Here is an 18,987-nt window from a genome sequence, read left to right on the forward strand (position 1 = left end):
AGAATTTTAACATGACATCAGAGACCACGATCCTACTTACTAATCCATATGTCGTCCCTTGTTTCAGATTGTATCCCTCGGACTCTACACGTGGGAGAGGATATTAAGGAATAATAATCCTACACCATATAGGTTAAGAACTCTTATAGTACTAGTATACTTTTGGACTCATCCATCTAAATACTCAAATTTTCATATAGGATCTTGACACTACATATTTAGGACAAAGGATAAAAACTTCTCCACCCGCCCATCCTCCAAGAGCAAAAGCGATATCAAGTATATAATATGTATGCTTTAACAAAAGCACTATATGTACTGATAAAGTATGTTCATTACACAAAATAGTCCTTTCCTTTGAGCTTTTGATACCGAATACATGAATATATTATAATAAAAGGAGAAGTCTGAGACCATTTGTCCAAAGACTAGATAAAGCAATTTAAACCATGAGACTATGCATGATGATTGGAGAACAATCCACCTAGTAGGAAATTTTTGAATTAGGAGGAAGAATATTGGAGTTTGAAAATATTTCGAAGATATTGCTGGAGAACGGGAATCAAAAGGAAAGGAAACTCTGTGGCCTCTATTTTTGTTCATTTCGTAATGGGGTTCACCCCTCTCTTGCACCAAGAAAAATAAAAGAAAAAAAAACAACAGACAACAATAACAATGGAACCTAGCTTTTTACTTAATGTGCAATAAAAATTTGGCAATGAAAGCTTCATTATAATTTTCTACATTATAATACATTTCAAGAATAACCAAAAAGAGAGAAAAATTGTACTTCGTACATTGCATGGATGTGGTACTCATGATGCCCAATAAAAGTTTCTTTACGAAGGCTCAATTAGTTTAGCGTCCATTGCTTTTTATGTGGATACTAATATTAATGATAAAAATTCCTGCACAACCATCATTACAATTCATAGCTTAATGTATAACAAATATTTAATTATCAAAGCTTTCTATTTATTATAATTCATTACAATGCCATATTGTATTTCAAGAGTAGTTAGATACATAAACATAAAAAAGGTCATACTCCACACATCACACGGGTTGTATGCTAGTTTTGTTTCTAATTTCAGGATACATGACTGAAAGCCAAGCTTTAAGTAGGCACTGGCATATTAAACATTGATCTACATAAATTAATTGTCACGTATGGATTTAATTTTTCAACCTCAAATCAATTATCATGAGATGACCATCATTTCCTAACTGTAATTGAATCAATGGCCGTCTAAAAGGAAATAACGGCTAGAAGACCAAAGGAACCGGTCATGCATAGACTGATGCACACATACAGGCATGCTCTTTTCCCATAGCGATAATGAGCGCTTGCCGATCTCATCATTTCCCCCCTAACCAACATAAAGGCCGTGGAGGACCGCATCAGCCTTTAAGTGAGACAAGTGATCGAGAACGCATCAAACCTTGGTCAACTTGAATTAGGAAAAATATAACCCGTTCCCAGCTTTAAGAAGCTTCATTTCATATCTGGTTCAACCCCCACTTGATAGCACTAATTTCAGCTGAGCTTTACTGAAATGGGCAAATCTGATTCCACTGTGAACATACAAATGTTTCATGATACAGGCATTTAAGAATAGTTGCAATGAGCTCAAGCAGCATCAAATCCAATCTTGTTAACAAATTCAGGCCTGGAAGTAATTCGAGAATACCAAGTAAAAGCGAAAAAAAAGCCCCAGCTGTAAAATTTGGTATAACATGGTTTTCCAATAGAGATTTCCAGTTCATTTCAAGCAATGAATCAATGTTTATACATCCAAATCCATGCCAGTGTATTTAATCTACATCGAGGTATATTCCAAAATTTTATTTATTGGAAAAATGTTTGAGTTGAAGAAACATCCACCTTTGCAATCATAAATATAGGAAATCACCAGTCATCCAATGTGCTCACCAAGCTTTCAAGTCCTGACTGCCTCTTGCCTCTTGACTGCTTTATTTTGGTTCTATTTTATTTTATTGTGTACCCTGTATCTTTCAGAACTGGGTGCCTTCAAAGGCATCCCTCAAGATCAAGGTCTTCACAACATGAGTCTTATAGCCTGGCTCTTCGCAGTTCTAGCTTAGCTATGGTGCCTAGATGGACTTCATCGGGGCCATCGGCAATTCTTAAAGTCCGCGCGGTTGCCCATAAGTGGGACAAAACAGTGTCCGATGATAAACCGGCAGCACCATGAACTTGCATTGCCATGTCGAGCACCTTCAGGGCCATCGTTGGTGCTGCTACCTGCCAGAGAGGTGATTGGTTTTATTTCTCAAGCCAGTAGGAAGAATGGGAATATTCAGGTACAGTTCATGATTTTACCTTAGCCATAGCAATAGTTCCACGGGCTTTCCTGTTCCCGGACCGGTCGAGCTGATCAGCTGCCTCCAGAACTAAGAGTCTTGCCTGCTCCAGTTCTACTCGACACTGCAAACCCCAATGACAGATCATGATGTCAGCATTTTTCATCAACAAAGACACTAGATTAAGATAACCCAAATGTTACAAAATGGCCGCACAAAGAGATTAAAATTGCAAGAGTTTACATGCATTAAGGATATTCTACAAATAGAAAAGAGCAATTGTCAATTTTATTTCTTTCAACTAGAATATGGATTATGATGAAAGAAATGACAATCAGTTCCACTTTGCCAATTTCTATCATTAAATAATTCTGGGTCAGGAATATAGATCCTAATACAATGAAAAAGGGTGGAGAAAAGTGGATGTGAACCTATGCGGTTTGTTCTTTGCATGCATTTGAGACTGAAGAAGAGTAGTTCACATAATGGGCAATAATAAGGGCCCAGGTATATACTTGTTTCATGCATGAACATGCTGGATGGTCAAGGAAGGACCGGTAGTGTCAAGAATAAAGTAAATGCATGACCTGCAGATTATAAGGTTACTCACTGAGACGGTGCAAGTGTGTGCAGAGACAATCTGCAGCCCTGGAAAGGGGAAATACTATGTCGAAGGATATGAAATAAGTGAAGACCTAAGATAAACTGGACAATAATCATGCAGAAAGATCTCAAACAGCATGCATTTAAGTTTCTGGTTGGTTGCAAGGAAAAATAGAATTTTCCAATGGAAAACATTTCAGGGATTTGGAAATTAAGTATGACGAAATTTTCAATATTTTATGGAAACAAAGATATGTAAAACTAGTTTTTTTAAAAGGAAATTTGCTTTCCAGGCAATTCCCCTGCCCACCAAATAGGTCCAAATTGAGAAGGTAGTCTCCTTCATAATAATGGATAGCAGATTTTAAGTGCTTGGAATAGGATGCTCATAGGTTGTGATTGATTTCATGCAAATATCAATATGCTAGAATGTATGGTTTACATGAATTTTCAGAATACATGGGGTTTATAACATGCATTCATTTCAAGCATACATTCACTTCTATAAAGATTCTGTGTAAAGAATCACACATAAGCACTATTAAATGGTACAATCTTAAGAAATGACGGCAGTCCACTCATTCCAAGACACTCAAAGCACTAGTTCTCAAGTTTTCTGCCTTCTGCATTAAGGTGGCTAACTTAAGTCCTCCAAACCTATGGCTATGTTTAGTGGATGTATCAGCAAAAAGATTACCTTGGCAATGTCTGACAAAAAGGAACCTTGCTGTGCAATCAACTTTCCAAAGGCTTTCCTTCTAAGAGCCCTTTCAACCATCATTTGCATGCCACGTTCTGCTGCTCCTATCAGTCTCATGCAATGATGTAATCTTCCAGGACCCAGCCTACCCTGCAAAGATGAAGATGTTCAGGTATTTCAAGTGTTAGGAGCTCTTTAAGAAGATATTAACTTATGCTTACTTGAGCGATCTCAAACCCTCGTCCTTCTCCAAGCAGGATATTTTTTACTGGCACGCGCACATTTTCAAAAGTTATTTCTGCATGCCCATGAGGTGCATCATCAAAACCAAAGACCAATAATGGTCTCTTTATCTGCACACCAGGAGTATTGATATCTACTAAAATCATCGACTGTTGTTTATGTTTAGCAGCAGTGAAATCTGTTTTTCCCTGCATGGCAATTCATATCTTTGGTTTATTTGGGGGTGACAAGAAAAAGAAAGATAACATCATTCATGTGTCTCAGCACCTCATGTGATGACAATAGTTTAACTCACCATAACTATAAGAATTTTGCATCTAGGGTCCATTGCTCCACTTGTCCACCACTTCTTTCCATTTATGACATAAAAATCTCCTTGTCTGCATGAAACATCATCGCAGAAACAGCTAAAGGTAAAAATCCATTTTGGGTGCATACTAAGGCAGTTGCCAATCAATGAGAGAACAAAACCGGTAAATGATTCAACTTCATGAATCATGACACATGAGGAGCAAGAACAAGAATAAATCAAAAAAATGAAATAAAACAACTCTTTTCATAGGAAGAGTCCATATAATTATATTAGTATACAAGTATGTGATCCAATTCACAGATGAACAAACAACAAGTGATTCTTTCTGTTGGTGACCATGTAAGGCCAACTGCAGTCTTCTCCCCACAAAAAGGTGCATCTGAAAGGAACTGATCTCCCATCATTATAGGCCATCAGGTTTTTATCATTAAAAAGGTTTATTGCCATAGCCAAATTTCTCTTCTATCTTTCTTCGTTCCTTTTATCATTAAAAAAATTTTTATCTTTCTTCTTCTTCTTCATCTTCATTAGTTTCTCCTTTCTTCATTTCCCCCATTTCTAGACTCAAAAACCCAGTGAGTTAGATCCAAGCAATAACTTTTCTTTTCTTTCTTTCTTTTTTTTGAAAAAAAAGGTCCAAGCTAAATACCAGGATGCAATTCTTTATCAGCCAATGCCTGAGACATACCCCAAACTAGCACTTGCAGCTCCACCCATGGTAACTTCGTAAAACAGTCAAAAGAGAGCCTTACATCTCTTTTTATTTTCAACTGTTGTTCAAAATTTCATCCAAAACCGAGTTTTCATGGGTGTCAAAAGGAAATCTTGCTTCATAAGTATTCACATCACATTGCCATAATTCAGTTCTTGTTCGAATATCGTAACACCCTGATGGTTTTGTACATTCTTTCATCTTCCAATTTACAACTCGCTTTGTCCAACTTTAGCCAGTCACATCAATAATAACACATGCAAAACAGCAAAAGTTTTTCCTCTCAAACATTTACTTTCTGTTCATCAAGTACAGTGCAAACATGCAAGTTCTAGTGGAAATTCATTAAGCAGGCTCAACTGCTGGAACTAGGCCTGCTGTACAATTCTCATATAAGATCTTGGACATCATTGATCAAGTTATTTAGATTATTCGTCCAACCAAAACCATTTTAAATTATATCAATTATCACATTTATATAAAATTTCTAAGTCTAACCCTCCTTCGGAATCAACACAGCATGCTTTCCATCCTTCTCATTAATATTGACTGGTTCTAGTTCATAGTGAAAACAACTTAACTCAAAAGACATTGAGATAATGTTTTTAAGTTGATAAATCTGAACACAGTGCCCATAAGTCTGTCTATGCTCACTAAAACACGGTATAGATCATTTAACTAGAAAAGCCAACTAAATTGAATTTGAAAAAAAAATGCATTACTTGAGTATGCAGAATGAGGATAGAGTGAACTACCAAGTATATAATACATATCAGGCAAATAATTATTTGATATAAATATATGGTACTGGCTGTTGTAACAGGAAATAACCTATAACTGATGTAAAAATGATGAGAAACAAATTTGAAGGATCAGAAAGGACTGAAGTACGATTACCCAACCAACATCCCAATTTAAACGGAACTGTACCATTATGAGAGTGTCTTTCTGTACCAAAAATAAAAGTTACTGAAGTACCAAGTGATGAACAGGAAAATGTATGTAAACAATTTGCAAATTGCATGTTACTCCAACTAGAAAATAAACCAAAGAAACAGTGATGAACCAAACGCTTGCAGCATAAATGGAACGCAAATGATAAAAGTTTAACAATTGTGCAGGTGATATGCCTGGGAAGACAACATATAGTCTTTGGCAAGAAATTTGCGTCTTAAAACCACAGATTGTTTCAACCTGCCATATGATCTTACCTAGTAATCGAACATTCAATGTTGGTTGCATCAGAAGATGCAACTTGTGGCTCAGTCATTGCAAATCCAGACCTAATTTTCCCTTCTAGTAAAGGAATAAGCCACTCTTTAAGTTGTTCCTTGGTTCCATATCTCAACAATACCTAAAAATAGAAAATCATAGCAGGAATCAGAACATTTATTGTCATGCTATATGCAATCATTGAATTTGACAAAGCACTGAGACTCAATAACTTATATTGAACTTATATATTCTTTCTTCTACACTCTGCTTGCAATGGATTTAATTATCAAAGAAAAGCAGTCAGGATACTTCCAAAATCACAACATGATTGCAGGTAGAACAGTAAAAATGAGATCATGGTTTGACCTTATTCTCTCTCTCTCTCTCTCTCTCTCTCAACCCCCCCCCCCCCCTCTTCTCCCTTTTGTAGCAAGAACAACAGACCTTGAAAAACATATTGTTAAAATAAACAAAGGTGAGGAGAGATACAATGATATCCAAGAGGAATTGCAAAGAAAAGCAGTCAGGATACTTCCAAAATCACAACATGACCGCAGGTAGAACAGTAGAAATGAGATCATGGTTTGACCTTACTCTCTCTCTCTCTCTCTCAACCCCCCTTTTTTTGTAGCAAGAAGAACAGACCTTGAAAAAACATATTGTTAAAATAAACAAAAGGTGAGGAGAGATACAATGATATCCAAGAGGAATTGCAAAGATTGTCTAGTTTCCTCAATGGCAGCATATTTATTTAAGTATAATGTGTTAATGGTTGAAAAGGATTTATAAGCTTTTATATCAAATCATGGATCACATTATACTCAGTTGTATTATCGATATGGTGAAGAAGAGGTGTGGAGGAAATGGCGAGCAACTATCACCACATTATAGAGTTGAAATCAAGGTCGGAGGAACCGGAACCGGGCACCGTACCGGTTCTTCGGCAGCACAAGGCGGTATAGGTCGTGACGGGTTTATACCGATGAGGGCACGGTACCGTGGGAGAGAGAAAAAGAGAGAGAGAGAAGGGGGAGAGATGGAGAGTGGCTGGCGAGGGTGGCGGACGCCGGCGGAGGGCCGCAGGGGGCTAGCGGAGGCCACAGCCTCCGCAACCCTCCTTCTCCCTCCCCCGCTCACTCTCTCTTTCCTTCTTCATCTTCGGCTCCGACAACGGATCTCATTTTTGTTGCCAAAACTGTACCGGTGAGCTACTGGTATGGCTCGGGACGGTTCCGCCGACCTTGGTTGAAATTGATCATCATTTCCAGAATCTACTATATATTTCATTAGTACTTTTAGAATCAAATTTCCAAATCATGGTCTACAACCTCAACATGAACTCAGAGTACGAATGTGAGACTAAACCCCTATAAGTCTACAACCTAAACACGTCTCCCTGGGTCACTCTATTACAGTCATCCTTCTGCTGATTGTCCCCCCAATGCATTGCCCTGCTAAGCTTTTTGACATAGCAATATTGCATCACCATCCCAAGGGCATGATGCATGCATTGCAACTGCTCATTATTTCTCAAAATTGAGTCATAGCATCTAGAAACTTAGAGATTTTTTTTCCTGTAGCTGTTCATGCCAAACAGGTACCACAAGTTTTAGGGGCTATCTATAAAAATAATGTCTAGCATCCAAATGACAAGCACCCATGTTTGACGAAAGCATATTTCAGCTTTCCTTAGACCATACTCCTTTTCCAGCAGAAGAGTCCCAGCCCACAAGTGCATCAACAGACTCAACATGCCAATGATGGCTTGGCAAAATGCTGTAACCTGGATCCTTTGATTTACCCCAAAACTGGAAAGATTTGAAGGATCTACACAAGCCCACAACCCAAAACTCGTACCCAAGCCCAAGTAGCATTGCTGAAAGCTTCATCCAAAAGCATGGCATATAAACTATGATACGACCATTAACCCTGCAGTGAAGATGGCGAACAGTATGTAATGTCTACAATATAAGCTGTTTATGTTACGGAGGATCATTCACATCCAGGGTACCAATGGGCTAGGCAAGACTCAAGCCTGAATAGAGCCCATTGTTTAAACCTCAGGTCCAAGGCTGACCAGGCTCAAAGCCAGACTGAGGGTATTAGGCCCAACCTGACCAGAGTTTGGACACTATTTGCAGGCAAGGGCAAGCTCAAATTGGGCCACAGTTCCTTTCCAACACGTTCCCAAGCAGCCCAATAAGGTTTGGTCTTTACAATAGGGCTTCAGGGAGCAAAAATTGAGCCCAACCCATTTTTCTACAGGTAGGGACTCTTAGGTCACTTGGGCTGGGGGGAGTGGAGGCAGTTTATTTATAACAAGTCATAATAAAGATTATGTTAGTTGATTGTGCGGTGATCATTTGAGCATCTCTTATCTCATTTAAAAAGTTTCCAGTATTGCTTTTTTCGTTAAACTTCAATAGCTCAAGATCCTTACATTTAAGGGCTTGTTCGAATTTTCCTATAGGATTAGGCTGAAAATCCTGTAGGATTCGTGAATTGGGCCAATACAACCAGCAAGATCACATGCTATAGGCTAGGCTAGATTTATATTCATAAAATTCCTAAGAATAGTTTTGAAGTGGGACGGTCCGAATCCCATAGGAAAAAAAAAAACAATGAGGTCTTTTTTTTCTTCCTGCAGGAATGGGCTGGGAAAGGTCTAGTTACCATAAGATAGGCCAGGCCTTATATTCCGTAATCCTAGTAATCATGTTTCTAATCCTGAGGATCCAATAGGATTATCCAAATAGGCCCTAAACGTGAAAGCTCACTTTCTTGCTTTATTTGCCATGAAAAAGTAGTGGTTTGGCTTGTCATTTAAGTATATGAATTGCTGCAGTATTGATGCTTAAAAGTCTACACAAAATTTTAAGGTCATTTTTAAGGAAAAGAAAATCTCCTGAAGTTGTCAGACATCAAATAATTGTTTGACTCCAATGAAGATTCTCAAGGACATTTTCCATCTAATAATCTGGATGCATAATTTTAAACTAAAATATATCTCTGGTGCCTATGAAATATTAGTAAAAAAACACCACCTATTACAGATCATGTTCCTTTCATGCAAAAATACTCATTACTTTCCATTTGGAGCCAAATTCAGTCCCGAACTAGAGTTTTTTGCAAACTTAAGTATTTCCAAATTCTTTTTGAGTCTCCTCATGACCAGGTCACCATAAAGGGAGCAAAAGAAAATTTTGCTACTTCATTATCAATATAAAAAGATATCACAAACCAATCCATCAAATGTATAACAATGTAATTCATCGATGTAGTAAACATTAAGCAGTCACAAAGCAAAATAAACTGTAAACATGAATTAATGCCACTGCTAATAAAAGACATTCGTACTGAAACTATGGCAAATACTATAAGAGGTTCACAAGATCAAAACACAGTCATTAAAGCATTTAGGAAAAAAGGGACATAACTTTGATGGGTGCTTTCATTTACCTCCATATTGCCAGTGTCTGGTGCACTGCAATTAAAAAATTGTGGCGCCCAAACTGAACGGCCCATAACCTCACACAAATATCCATAGTCAAGGTTCGAAAGCCCTGCACCTAGTAAATGATCATTCCAATATCCTGAAGAAACATGATCTTCTCCATCAAAAAGCAGTTTCCTTGCTCTAGCAGCACTGTCCAACTGCAAATGAACCACAGTCAATACACAACTAATTACCAATAAAATATGCATCACTTCATAACCAAGCAGCAACTGCTTAAAAATAAACTAATAGAATAGAAAGCAATAGATCAAAACCAACAAAATTTGTTCCATATATAAGAGGCCCACGAAGATAAACAAAAATAAGGAGTATATGGATAAAATGCATACAGGAATCCACAAGTTCCACAGGCCTTCTCTCTTTGCTAACTCTTTTAATTTCTCTTCTTCTGGATGAACTGTCCAGCGTGCATTTGATTGTGCAAGTTTGTAAAACTCATTTTCCATTGGGTAAATATGATTTTCCGTAAACTTCAGTAATTTATTACGAAGTTCCAAAACCTTTTGACTGGGTACAAATTTGCCCTGCCCCTTTGCAGGGTATGAATATTCTTTCTCTTTATCCAACTTTTTCCAAGAAACTTCTGAATCCAGAACACCTGAATACATCATATCCCAAGAGTGAAATGTTTGTAGATCTCTGAAACAACTAAAATCTTAGTGTCGAAAAGATCCTGATATAGTATTTATAAACCATACATGCAGACTATGAACAAAAATTAAGTTTCTTATCTTGATATCTAAATGAAAATGGTGCAAAAATATAGGAGATCAGATTTTGGTTCAAGCATAAAGGTCTTCTTCTAACAATGTGGGTTTCTGCATTGAAAAATAAGACTTAAATACTGGCATTAATTTGCTACCAAGCTGTCATAAAATGAGCATAAAAGAACAGAAGTTACCCAGACAAATCACTACAGTAACCGAGTCGACCTCAAACTATGAGGATATGCCATATGAGTTCGTTTATGCCATTTATTTCTCTACAAGGAGTACCGCAACTGTCAACCTAAGCCACAGAACAGCTGAACTTGGAACAACAATTAACAGCATATTTCACAATATAGTGCTTATCAAGAGTATTGTTAGATGGAGTTATTCAGCACTCAGTCATGACCTTAAAAAAGTAAGCATGCAGGAGATCTGAAGTGAATTTTATCATTTAGTAAACAATATAAACAGTAATTGATGCCCTGAAAGCATAAGTTTTTCTAAATGAGTTTCCAATACCTTCAATTCTTATACTCTTTTTGAGTAGTTCAACAATGAGGCACCATGATAATTTTTTAGGAAGATGATGCTGTATAGGCAAAATCACCTAAACCACATGGTTTTGACAGTTCAAAGTTTAATGCTTTGAAAAATCCCAGAGTTTTAAAACTACAGCTAAGCTATCAGGGTTCATTCAATCAGGTTTTGTTCAATGAGGTGGTTCTGTCCACTTCAAGTCGGTCCGCACTCTTATGAAAACATAAATGGTTTTTGTTTGAGAAATTTTCCCAGATGGAAGTTAATAGAAAAGGTATAGCTGATATAATTGGTGATGAATACTGAGCATTATCATCATTTGCCAGCAACATCCTAAGAAGATAACCTAAGTTCCAGGTAATGCTTCTAGTAGTACAGTAAACCTTCTACATATTAATATCTAATAAGCAGATTATCTCTAATATCTAATATGCTTCTGATGAATGAAGTCGGTCCCATGATTGATATAAATAGTCTTTAAGATATATTAACAAATAATCTTTTCCAGTCTCAAAATATCATATTATGTTTATGAGAAAAACACAAAATATCATATTATATGATTACTATTATCTACATGCATAGTGCATCCCTCCATCATATATCTTTTCCATATCCGCTCCAAAAAAAATAAAGCATATAGCCTCTATTTCATTCTTTACTTCTATCTTCTACACTTCCAAATGTTTTTATCCAATCTCAGAGTTTCACATTTTCCATATTTTCTTTTCCTCTTTAAGTTTTAAAAGAACTTTGAAAATTTAGATTGAAGTCAATAATCAAGACTGTGTCAGAAACAGTTCTGACAGGACCTCAAAACTCAGTAACAACACGATTTAAAACTCCATTTGACAGAAATTCTTTACAATGAGAAAAAAACCAGAACATCTAACATACACAAGAATGCTCACAGAAGTTAATATTTATTGGCATGAAAAAGAACTGCTTAACCACTTAACAAGATCTGAAATTAATTTAATAACATAATTACCTTGTGGAGGCTGACTAGGAAGCACAGATTTTTGATTAATAAATGCCCATGCATAATCAATCAAAACATTTGCTAGTTTTCCAGCATATCGAGCACGCTCACCACCAGAAGCATTACCCTGCATTTTTGTTCAGCACTTAAATACAAATAAACAACATGTTGAAATTTTGCATTAGTGAGTGTGAATACCAAAGTCCATCTGTGATATACTCCTGCAAAAATAGATGCCCCACGGAACAAAGAAAAGGCAACATAGAATTTCCAGCCTGCAGCTGGCCAAGGTTTTCCCTGAGATTAATTTCAGATAAAAAGGTTAGCAACAGTAAGAATCTAGGGGACCATAGGCCAATGTGATAAATGAAGTTGCAACAAGAAGATTGCTAAAAACAGATTCATCAAGTCAGTGCTTACTGAAGCAGAGCAGTATACGGCCAGGTATTCTGCTAGAGAAGGAATGCCTTCTGGAGTACCATTAACTTCAAATCCTCCATATGATCCTCTATCAACTAGCATCATATCCACAATATAAGGCTGCAAAAAGAAATAAGTCAAGTTTGAATTAACACTACTGTATTAACAAGCTTTAAGACAATTATTCCATGCTTTGCAGGCTCCATTTTAAAATATTTCAATTGACAATAATTACAAATTATAAACTCTATATAGAGCTAAAAATTCATGATAGTACAGATTAAACAATATGGAAAGATTGAAATTATACCAGACATGCACTATGATACATGTGACGGATTTTTGCAGTATCTACTATGATGTTTCTTACCCATGAGCAGAGTACATTTGAAAATGATTAACCCACATTTTAGCTGCCTGAATCGGCGGCACATGCAAAAATAATGAAGCATAGTTAAAAAAAATCAGTATCGGAAGCACCTAAGAAGCAGTAATTTAGAAAAACAAATTGTTTCAGCCAAGGTCTGCGAACCGATACCGGAACCTGCACCGGTCGGCTCCTGGTACGGTTCGGTACCAGTTCGGTGTCGAATCGAACCAGTAGGGCGCTTTTTTTTTTTTTTGCAATTCTCAAAAAAATTTAATGGTAATCACTCTTTTCAAACTTTTTCAATGAATTTAAGTCTCATTTGATATTTTTTTGATGTTTTCTTGATTTTTTTTGATATTTTTTGATGTTTCTATGATCCCGGTTTAACCTAAATGATGCATCTTATTGCTTTAGCTGGTGGCCGCACTTGGTGGCATTATTGTCCGCACTGTGGCAATAATGCCACAATGCTACTTGACTCGGTGCGAACCGCAATGGGACTAGCCGACTGGTTCCGACAGGTTCAGGCCGGTTCCAGCCCGAAAGGGACCAGTTTCGGCTAGTCCCATTGCGGTTCCAGCTCATTTCCTATTACTGCCCAAACTAGGCGGTTCGGCCAATTTGGCAGACCTTGGTTTCAGCAATAAATGATGCTTGACCTGAAAGGGGGTGGCAGCAAAGAGGGTGGAAGCATTCAGAAGTGACTGTGAAAGAGAAAGCAAGCATTCGAATGATTGAATAGGGTGTGATGCCCTGGTTAGAACAACTCAAACTAATAAGATTCACATACATTAACCTAAATGCGAGAATATTTAGCACAACCTGGATAAGAAATCCATGTATATGATCGTAGGCACATGTAAAGCATGTTAATGTTCTACATAAATTTTTGGCATATTTTAACCATATGTTTTTCCATCACTCATTCATTACATTATTGCAAATTCTGAAAGTAGCTGAAGTAAATTTTGGAAGCGGCAAACTACTCCAAACAAATTAAAGCACCTGAATCCTGATACATCAAATTTTCACCACGTGAAAGTAATATGGAAGGATCATGGTCTATTAAACACTTAGAGACATAATTAATAGCCTCCTAGAATTAGAGAAATGACAACGCAATCCATGATGACATGAAATCCTTTTAATACCAGAAGATAGGACAAGGAAATGAGTACAACGAAAACAGTGACAGTGAATATGTTATGCAAGAAATGAATATCATCAATTACAGAAAATGTAGTAATGATATAATACAAATAAAGCAGTATACATATAATTACAAAAGAATGAAAGAAAAGGAGAAAGTACCAAGCTGCTGTATGCAACATCACACATTTGGTTTCCCAAAGTTGATAGTTCCCAATCAAGAATACCAATAACTTGATCCTGTAGAGGAAAAAGAAGAAAATTGTTAACCTTCTTGTATAAATATCAGAATAGCAGTATATCAGGTGCTTATTAACTCCAAGGGGCGTTCATCACTTTTCTGGACCTCAAACTAATTGCTGTCCAGTGTCAATGTCTTAGGGCCAATTATAACATCAAAAGGCATATTGAAAGAAAATGCTGTTAAGTATTAGAAGAAATGCTACAAATTTAGTTCATTAACCCATTGGCAGGCATACAAAAAAGATGAGATTACCATTACTCATCTTTAGATAGCTTGAAAGCAATAGCCAACTACAACATGCTATAGAACCCTCACAAGAGCCATGGTTAAAAGTTGCATCCTTCATTCCAGTAATTTTTGTTGGAGAGTGGGATAGTCTCACTTTGGATAGGCAAGGGACTTTAGGTGGCCTTAAATACACGAGCCCATCCTCCTATCACTTGTTGGCTTGTTGCGCTTCTTCGGATTTTTCCCTGCAGGTTCTCCATGTGCGAAGGGGTGTTAGAGATTGGGATAGCCCACATCGGACAAGCAAGGTATGTTGGGTGGCTTAAAAACACATGAGCCCATTCATCTATCAGCTTAAGCTTTTGAGCTGGATTGCTAACATGGTATCGAAGCCAGCCACCCCTTAGCTATTAATTTTGCTCCCTTCTCCCCCATTGCTTTCCATGTGTACCTAAAGTCCCTTGCCTATCCGATGTTGGACTACCCCACTTTCCAACATTCCCTCGCACGTGGAGAACCAATAGGATGAAACCCGAAGAAGGGCAACACATGAAAAGCAAAGAGAGAAGAACAAAGCGAAATGGACAGCTAAGGGATAACCAGATTTAATAGAATGTTAGCAATCCAGCACCAAAAGCTTAAGTTGATAGGTCGATGGGCTCATGTGTATTTCAGGCCACCTAATATCCCTTTCCTATCGGATGTGGGACTATCCCACTATCCAACAATATTTTGTTATTGTGGTCGGAAAGGAGAAGAGATGGACCGACCTCCAATAATATGATAACATTTGGGCATACAAGAGCCAGCCTATCATAATGTTCCTCTCCCCTTTCGTCGTTCCAGATAGATCAAGTTTTATCAAGAAAAAAGAAAAAAAATCATAAAATGGCCTCAGCAATAAGATCCGAACTTGCGCTTTTGGGGATCACTCATATGCATATGCAATTATGTGTGTGTGCGTGCCTGTAAACACAAACTAGTTCAAAGAGAGCTTTTTTGTAAGATGTACTGAGTGTCTGTAAACATAAACTAGTTCAAACATAGCTTTTTTGTAAGATGTACATACCTTAATAATTTTCTTTAGTTTGTAATACGGAGCTTGTTAAGATGTAACAAGTGTATTTTAGTTTTTCTTCATGAGAAAAAGGAACCATAATTTTGAATGTATACACAATAAACATAATAATTAAAAGTGTAGAGCATAGAGATATCGATTTTCATTATAAAGCTATCCAAAATGGCCATCTGCTGACAAGATATGATTATCTATATTTCAATTCAATGCACGCCGAGAGATATAGGCATAGAAAACAATACTGATATCCTCTCTCTCTTCCTCTTACTCTCCCTGGTATAATGCAGCTATTTGTTTGAATAAAGCAAGATGCAATTGCAACGTTTGAGCAAATACGCAAATTACCAACCTTGACAGGATGAAAGACTAGGTTATCAATCCGAAAGTCCCCATGAACAAGACCAGTGCCTGATGATGCTGAAGAATCTTCATGTGGAATATGTTGTTTCAACCAACCAGCCAGATCCAGCATCTTAGGATTTCGATCAGGTTTTCCTTCACCAGTTGAAGCAAGATATTGTTTCTCCCACCTTTCTACCTATCACAAACAAAAGAATATTTTCATTGAAGCATATCAATATTAATTCTTCATGTTCATCTAAAAGTCTACAAGTCTATTAAGAGACCTGGTATAGTTCTAGATGGGGTGGAAGCGATATTTACAACATTCAGTATTATAAGCAAGAGTAAGCCTTGGCGCAACGGAAAAGTTGCTCTATTGTAATATAAAGGTTACAAGTTCGAAACATGGAAACAGCCTCTCCAAACGCAGGGGCAAGGCTGTGTACATTTGACCCTACCTAGACTCCACAATGGCAAGAGCGACTAGGATGCCCTTTATTTAGTATTATAAGCAAACTTAACAATATGCCTAAAGTAATCTTTATTAATTTGCTAAGTTTATTTGATTCATGCAAGGTATTCTGGCCCAACTTTACTAGTTCAAGGAGTAACTACTTTAACTTTGCCTTTATTTGGTTAATCTAATATATGCTTCTGAAAACACCCTCATTTAGCAGCATGTTAATATCAAAAGCACACCAGCTTGCATAGGTTAACAGACACACAATGAGGCACCAAATACCAGACCAATACAGACATGCTGCTGACACTCCAATAAGGAGGTAGAAGTTCAGCATATATGAACATCATAATTGATAAGAGACTGCTGAAAATGACCAAGCCACCCCAGATGCTTCACTACTTTATCCTTGAATCACTCAGCTTCCCAATTCCTCTGATGTACTTATGTTTACTCTGTCCCACTTGTATTACCAAACATCCATCACAAAATTCTCATCTCTATGCCATTATTGTCATATTGTCCACACTTCTTCCTTTCATGGAACAAAAAGGTTCACCTTATTTAATAGTAAAAAATCAGACTAAAACAGTAAAATTATTCATGAGAATAAATAATCCAGTTTTCACAATCTATCCCGGCAATGGCTACTGGTTCCACACCGAGAGCATGAACTCATTAATAAAAAGGTTTTTCTTAGTAAGATGGCCACCAGAGAATTTGGAAGCATCCTTATACATGGGCGGGAGTACAGGGAGATCATAATTCCATAATAAAGCCATCTGAAGTAACCAAATGAACTCACCTGTCTCTTGCAGTAGTTTTCCCTCCTCCCAAATTTTTGCAGCCCAATGAAATCCACATTAACTTTGTGCAGAGAAGCTAGAGCTTTCGCAGTTTCTTGATATATTGCCTTCCTTCTTTCAGGGACAATTCCCTGAGATAAAGAAATGAAGGATTGGTTAAAACATTCATCTATAAAAGTACAGATTAGCAAGCTCAGACCTTCCTAACCCAGGTACACACTTTGATATAGTAAATAACATAAGATAAAGTGTTACCAACTACAGAAAATACAAGAAAATAAAGGATCGTGAATCTTACTGGTAGCTTATTATCTAGAAATATCCGTCCCTCTAAATACTCCATAATATAGAAAGATGTTCCAATTATGCTCGTATCAGTACACAGACAAAAAACCTTTGGAACTGGAACATCGGTATGAACACCTAATGCCTTGAGAACCTGTTTCATCATCAAAAAAATTAAATGCCTAACACAGGAGGGGCAGAAAAATAACTACAATAACACATGAAACTGCAATAGAATTACAGAATTAAATGGAAGAACTATTTGTATTGCAAATTGGCCTATGAAATATCATTATACAACTCCTTTTTGCTCTGTATGGTAAAAGAGCCATGCACATATATTTTAATAATCAACCAAAAAAAGGTGGAAGAAAATAAGGCCAGTGCATGACAGCTATTACATTGCAATGGAGATACATCTATAAATTGTTGTATGAACAATGACTCGAATACTTCTCTTCACCTTTTTTTTAAGAAAATAATATAAAAACTTTTAGCTAAAGGTATTTGAACTAAGATTAACATAAGGCCAAAGTGAAAATCAGCATGTAGGCACGTCAATATGTCACAATGCATGACAAGTTGACAATTATTGAGTTATGAAAACTAGATATAAACTCCTGAGCAAATAAAACTACCAAGGACCCAGCCTTTTCAAATTCAACTTGATAAGCATAAACTCGCTGTTGATTTTTAATATATCTTACTGAAGAGCTACAGGAAATAGCTAGATCGGGTGAAATGAGGAAAAACAACTATGATTTGTAAACCGTCTGGTTTGTAATCAACGAACATGTGATAAAAAGGAGCATCGTGCATGGTGACTGAATCGGAAAATGTTCTAAAGAATCACATGTTCAAAACTGGCGATGTATTCATCCAATACAAAAAAAGAACCCACCTTTTCTTTTATCAAATTATTAACTTAACTTGTGCTACCAGAACAAAGTCCACAATTTCTAACAATCATTACTTCAGAGGAAGGATAATTATCCATAATTCCACTTCATACTAAACCCAAAATTCGGTCTTTTCCTTTTTTCCCAAAACAATCATCCAATATATAGCTCACAACCCGGGAAAATTTGGATATAAAAGAAGAGAAGGGGAAGAGGGAAACCTGGAACTCCCTCTCAACAGCATGGGCGGACTGGAGGAGAACCCCGGGGGGTTTCTTTCTTAAGACGTAGCGCTTGACAACCCCAGGGGAGAGTCGGGAAACGGCTTCGAAGCAGAAGGTGGGGTTGGACTGGCCGTGGCCGAACTGCGAGACGGTGAGGTCCACCGGCAGCGGCGGGAAGCCCTCCACGTTAGCCGCGGCGTAGCGGAGCAGCGCCGCCTCGTCGAACCGGCGCGCCGAGTTCACCGGGTTGAGGAGATCGAAGGTGCGCGTCGCCATCGAAGAACCCTAGGTAGCTCGGAACCCCGAGCGAGAGATGTCAATGGAAGGCGAAAAAGCAAAGCGGACGGAGTTAATACGTTGGAGGTGGGTGATATCTTGTTCCAATGGGAATGGGATAGGGCCCGCTTGTGGGGCATCAACTGGATATCCCGTCCCGTGCGGCTCTATGACCTATGCTGGCTTCCGTTGGCTGTTATGGATATCATCGTCGCGAAAGGCTTGGGCCAGTTCCGTGGGTGAATACGATGGTCTTAGATATGGCCAGGCTGGCTTCGGCGCTCGTTGCCGGATATAATAAGCCAACGATAGTAGGCAACAGCCATTTATCCGATAATTTGATTGTGGA

The 18,987-nt window shown here is 37.6% G+C and overlaps 1 protein-coding gene across 1 annotated transcript; it reads right to left on the bottom strand.

Annotated features, from left to right (window-relative positions):
* Positions 1-1,721: 1,721 nt before the first annotated feature.
* LOC120105777 (probable acyl-CoA dehydrogenase IBR3) lies at positions 1,722-18,715 on the bottom strand. The gene is made up of 16 exons (XM_039118512.1): positions 18,360-18,715; positions 17,253-17,393; positions 16,954-17,085; positions 15,696-15,884; positions 13,959-14,036; positions 12,278-12,397; positions 12,056-12,154; positions 11,867-11,984; positions 9,958-10,226; positions 9,571-9,765; positions 6,108-6,250; positions 4,167-4,251; positions 3,850-4,059; positions 3,626-3,778; positions 2,345-2,449; positions 1,722-2,266 (listed from the first exon to the last, which is right to left on the bottom strand). Exons 1-16 carry the CDS (start codon positions 18,636-18,638, stop codon positions 2,075-2,077), a joined length of 2,508 nt encoding a protein of 835 aa, XP_038974440.1. The 5' UTR covers positions 18,639-18,715; the 3' UTR covers positions 1,722-2,074.
* Between the last annotated feature and the right edge of the window lie 272 nt (positions 18,716-18,987).

This window comes from Phoenix dactylifera, unplaced genomic scaffold (assembly GCF_009389715.1).
Source record: "Phoenix dactylifera cultivar Barhee BC4 unplaced genomic scaffold, palm_55x_up_171113_PBpolish2nd_filt_p 000366F, whole genome shotgun sequence".
In the NCBI taxonomy this organism is placed as follows: Eukaryota; Viridiplantae; Streptophyta; class Magnoliopsida; order Arecales; family Arecaceae; genus Phoenix; species Phoenix dactylifera.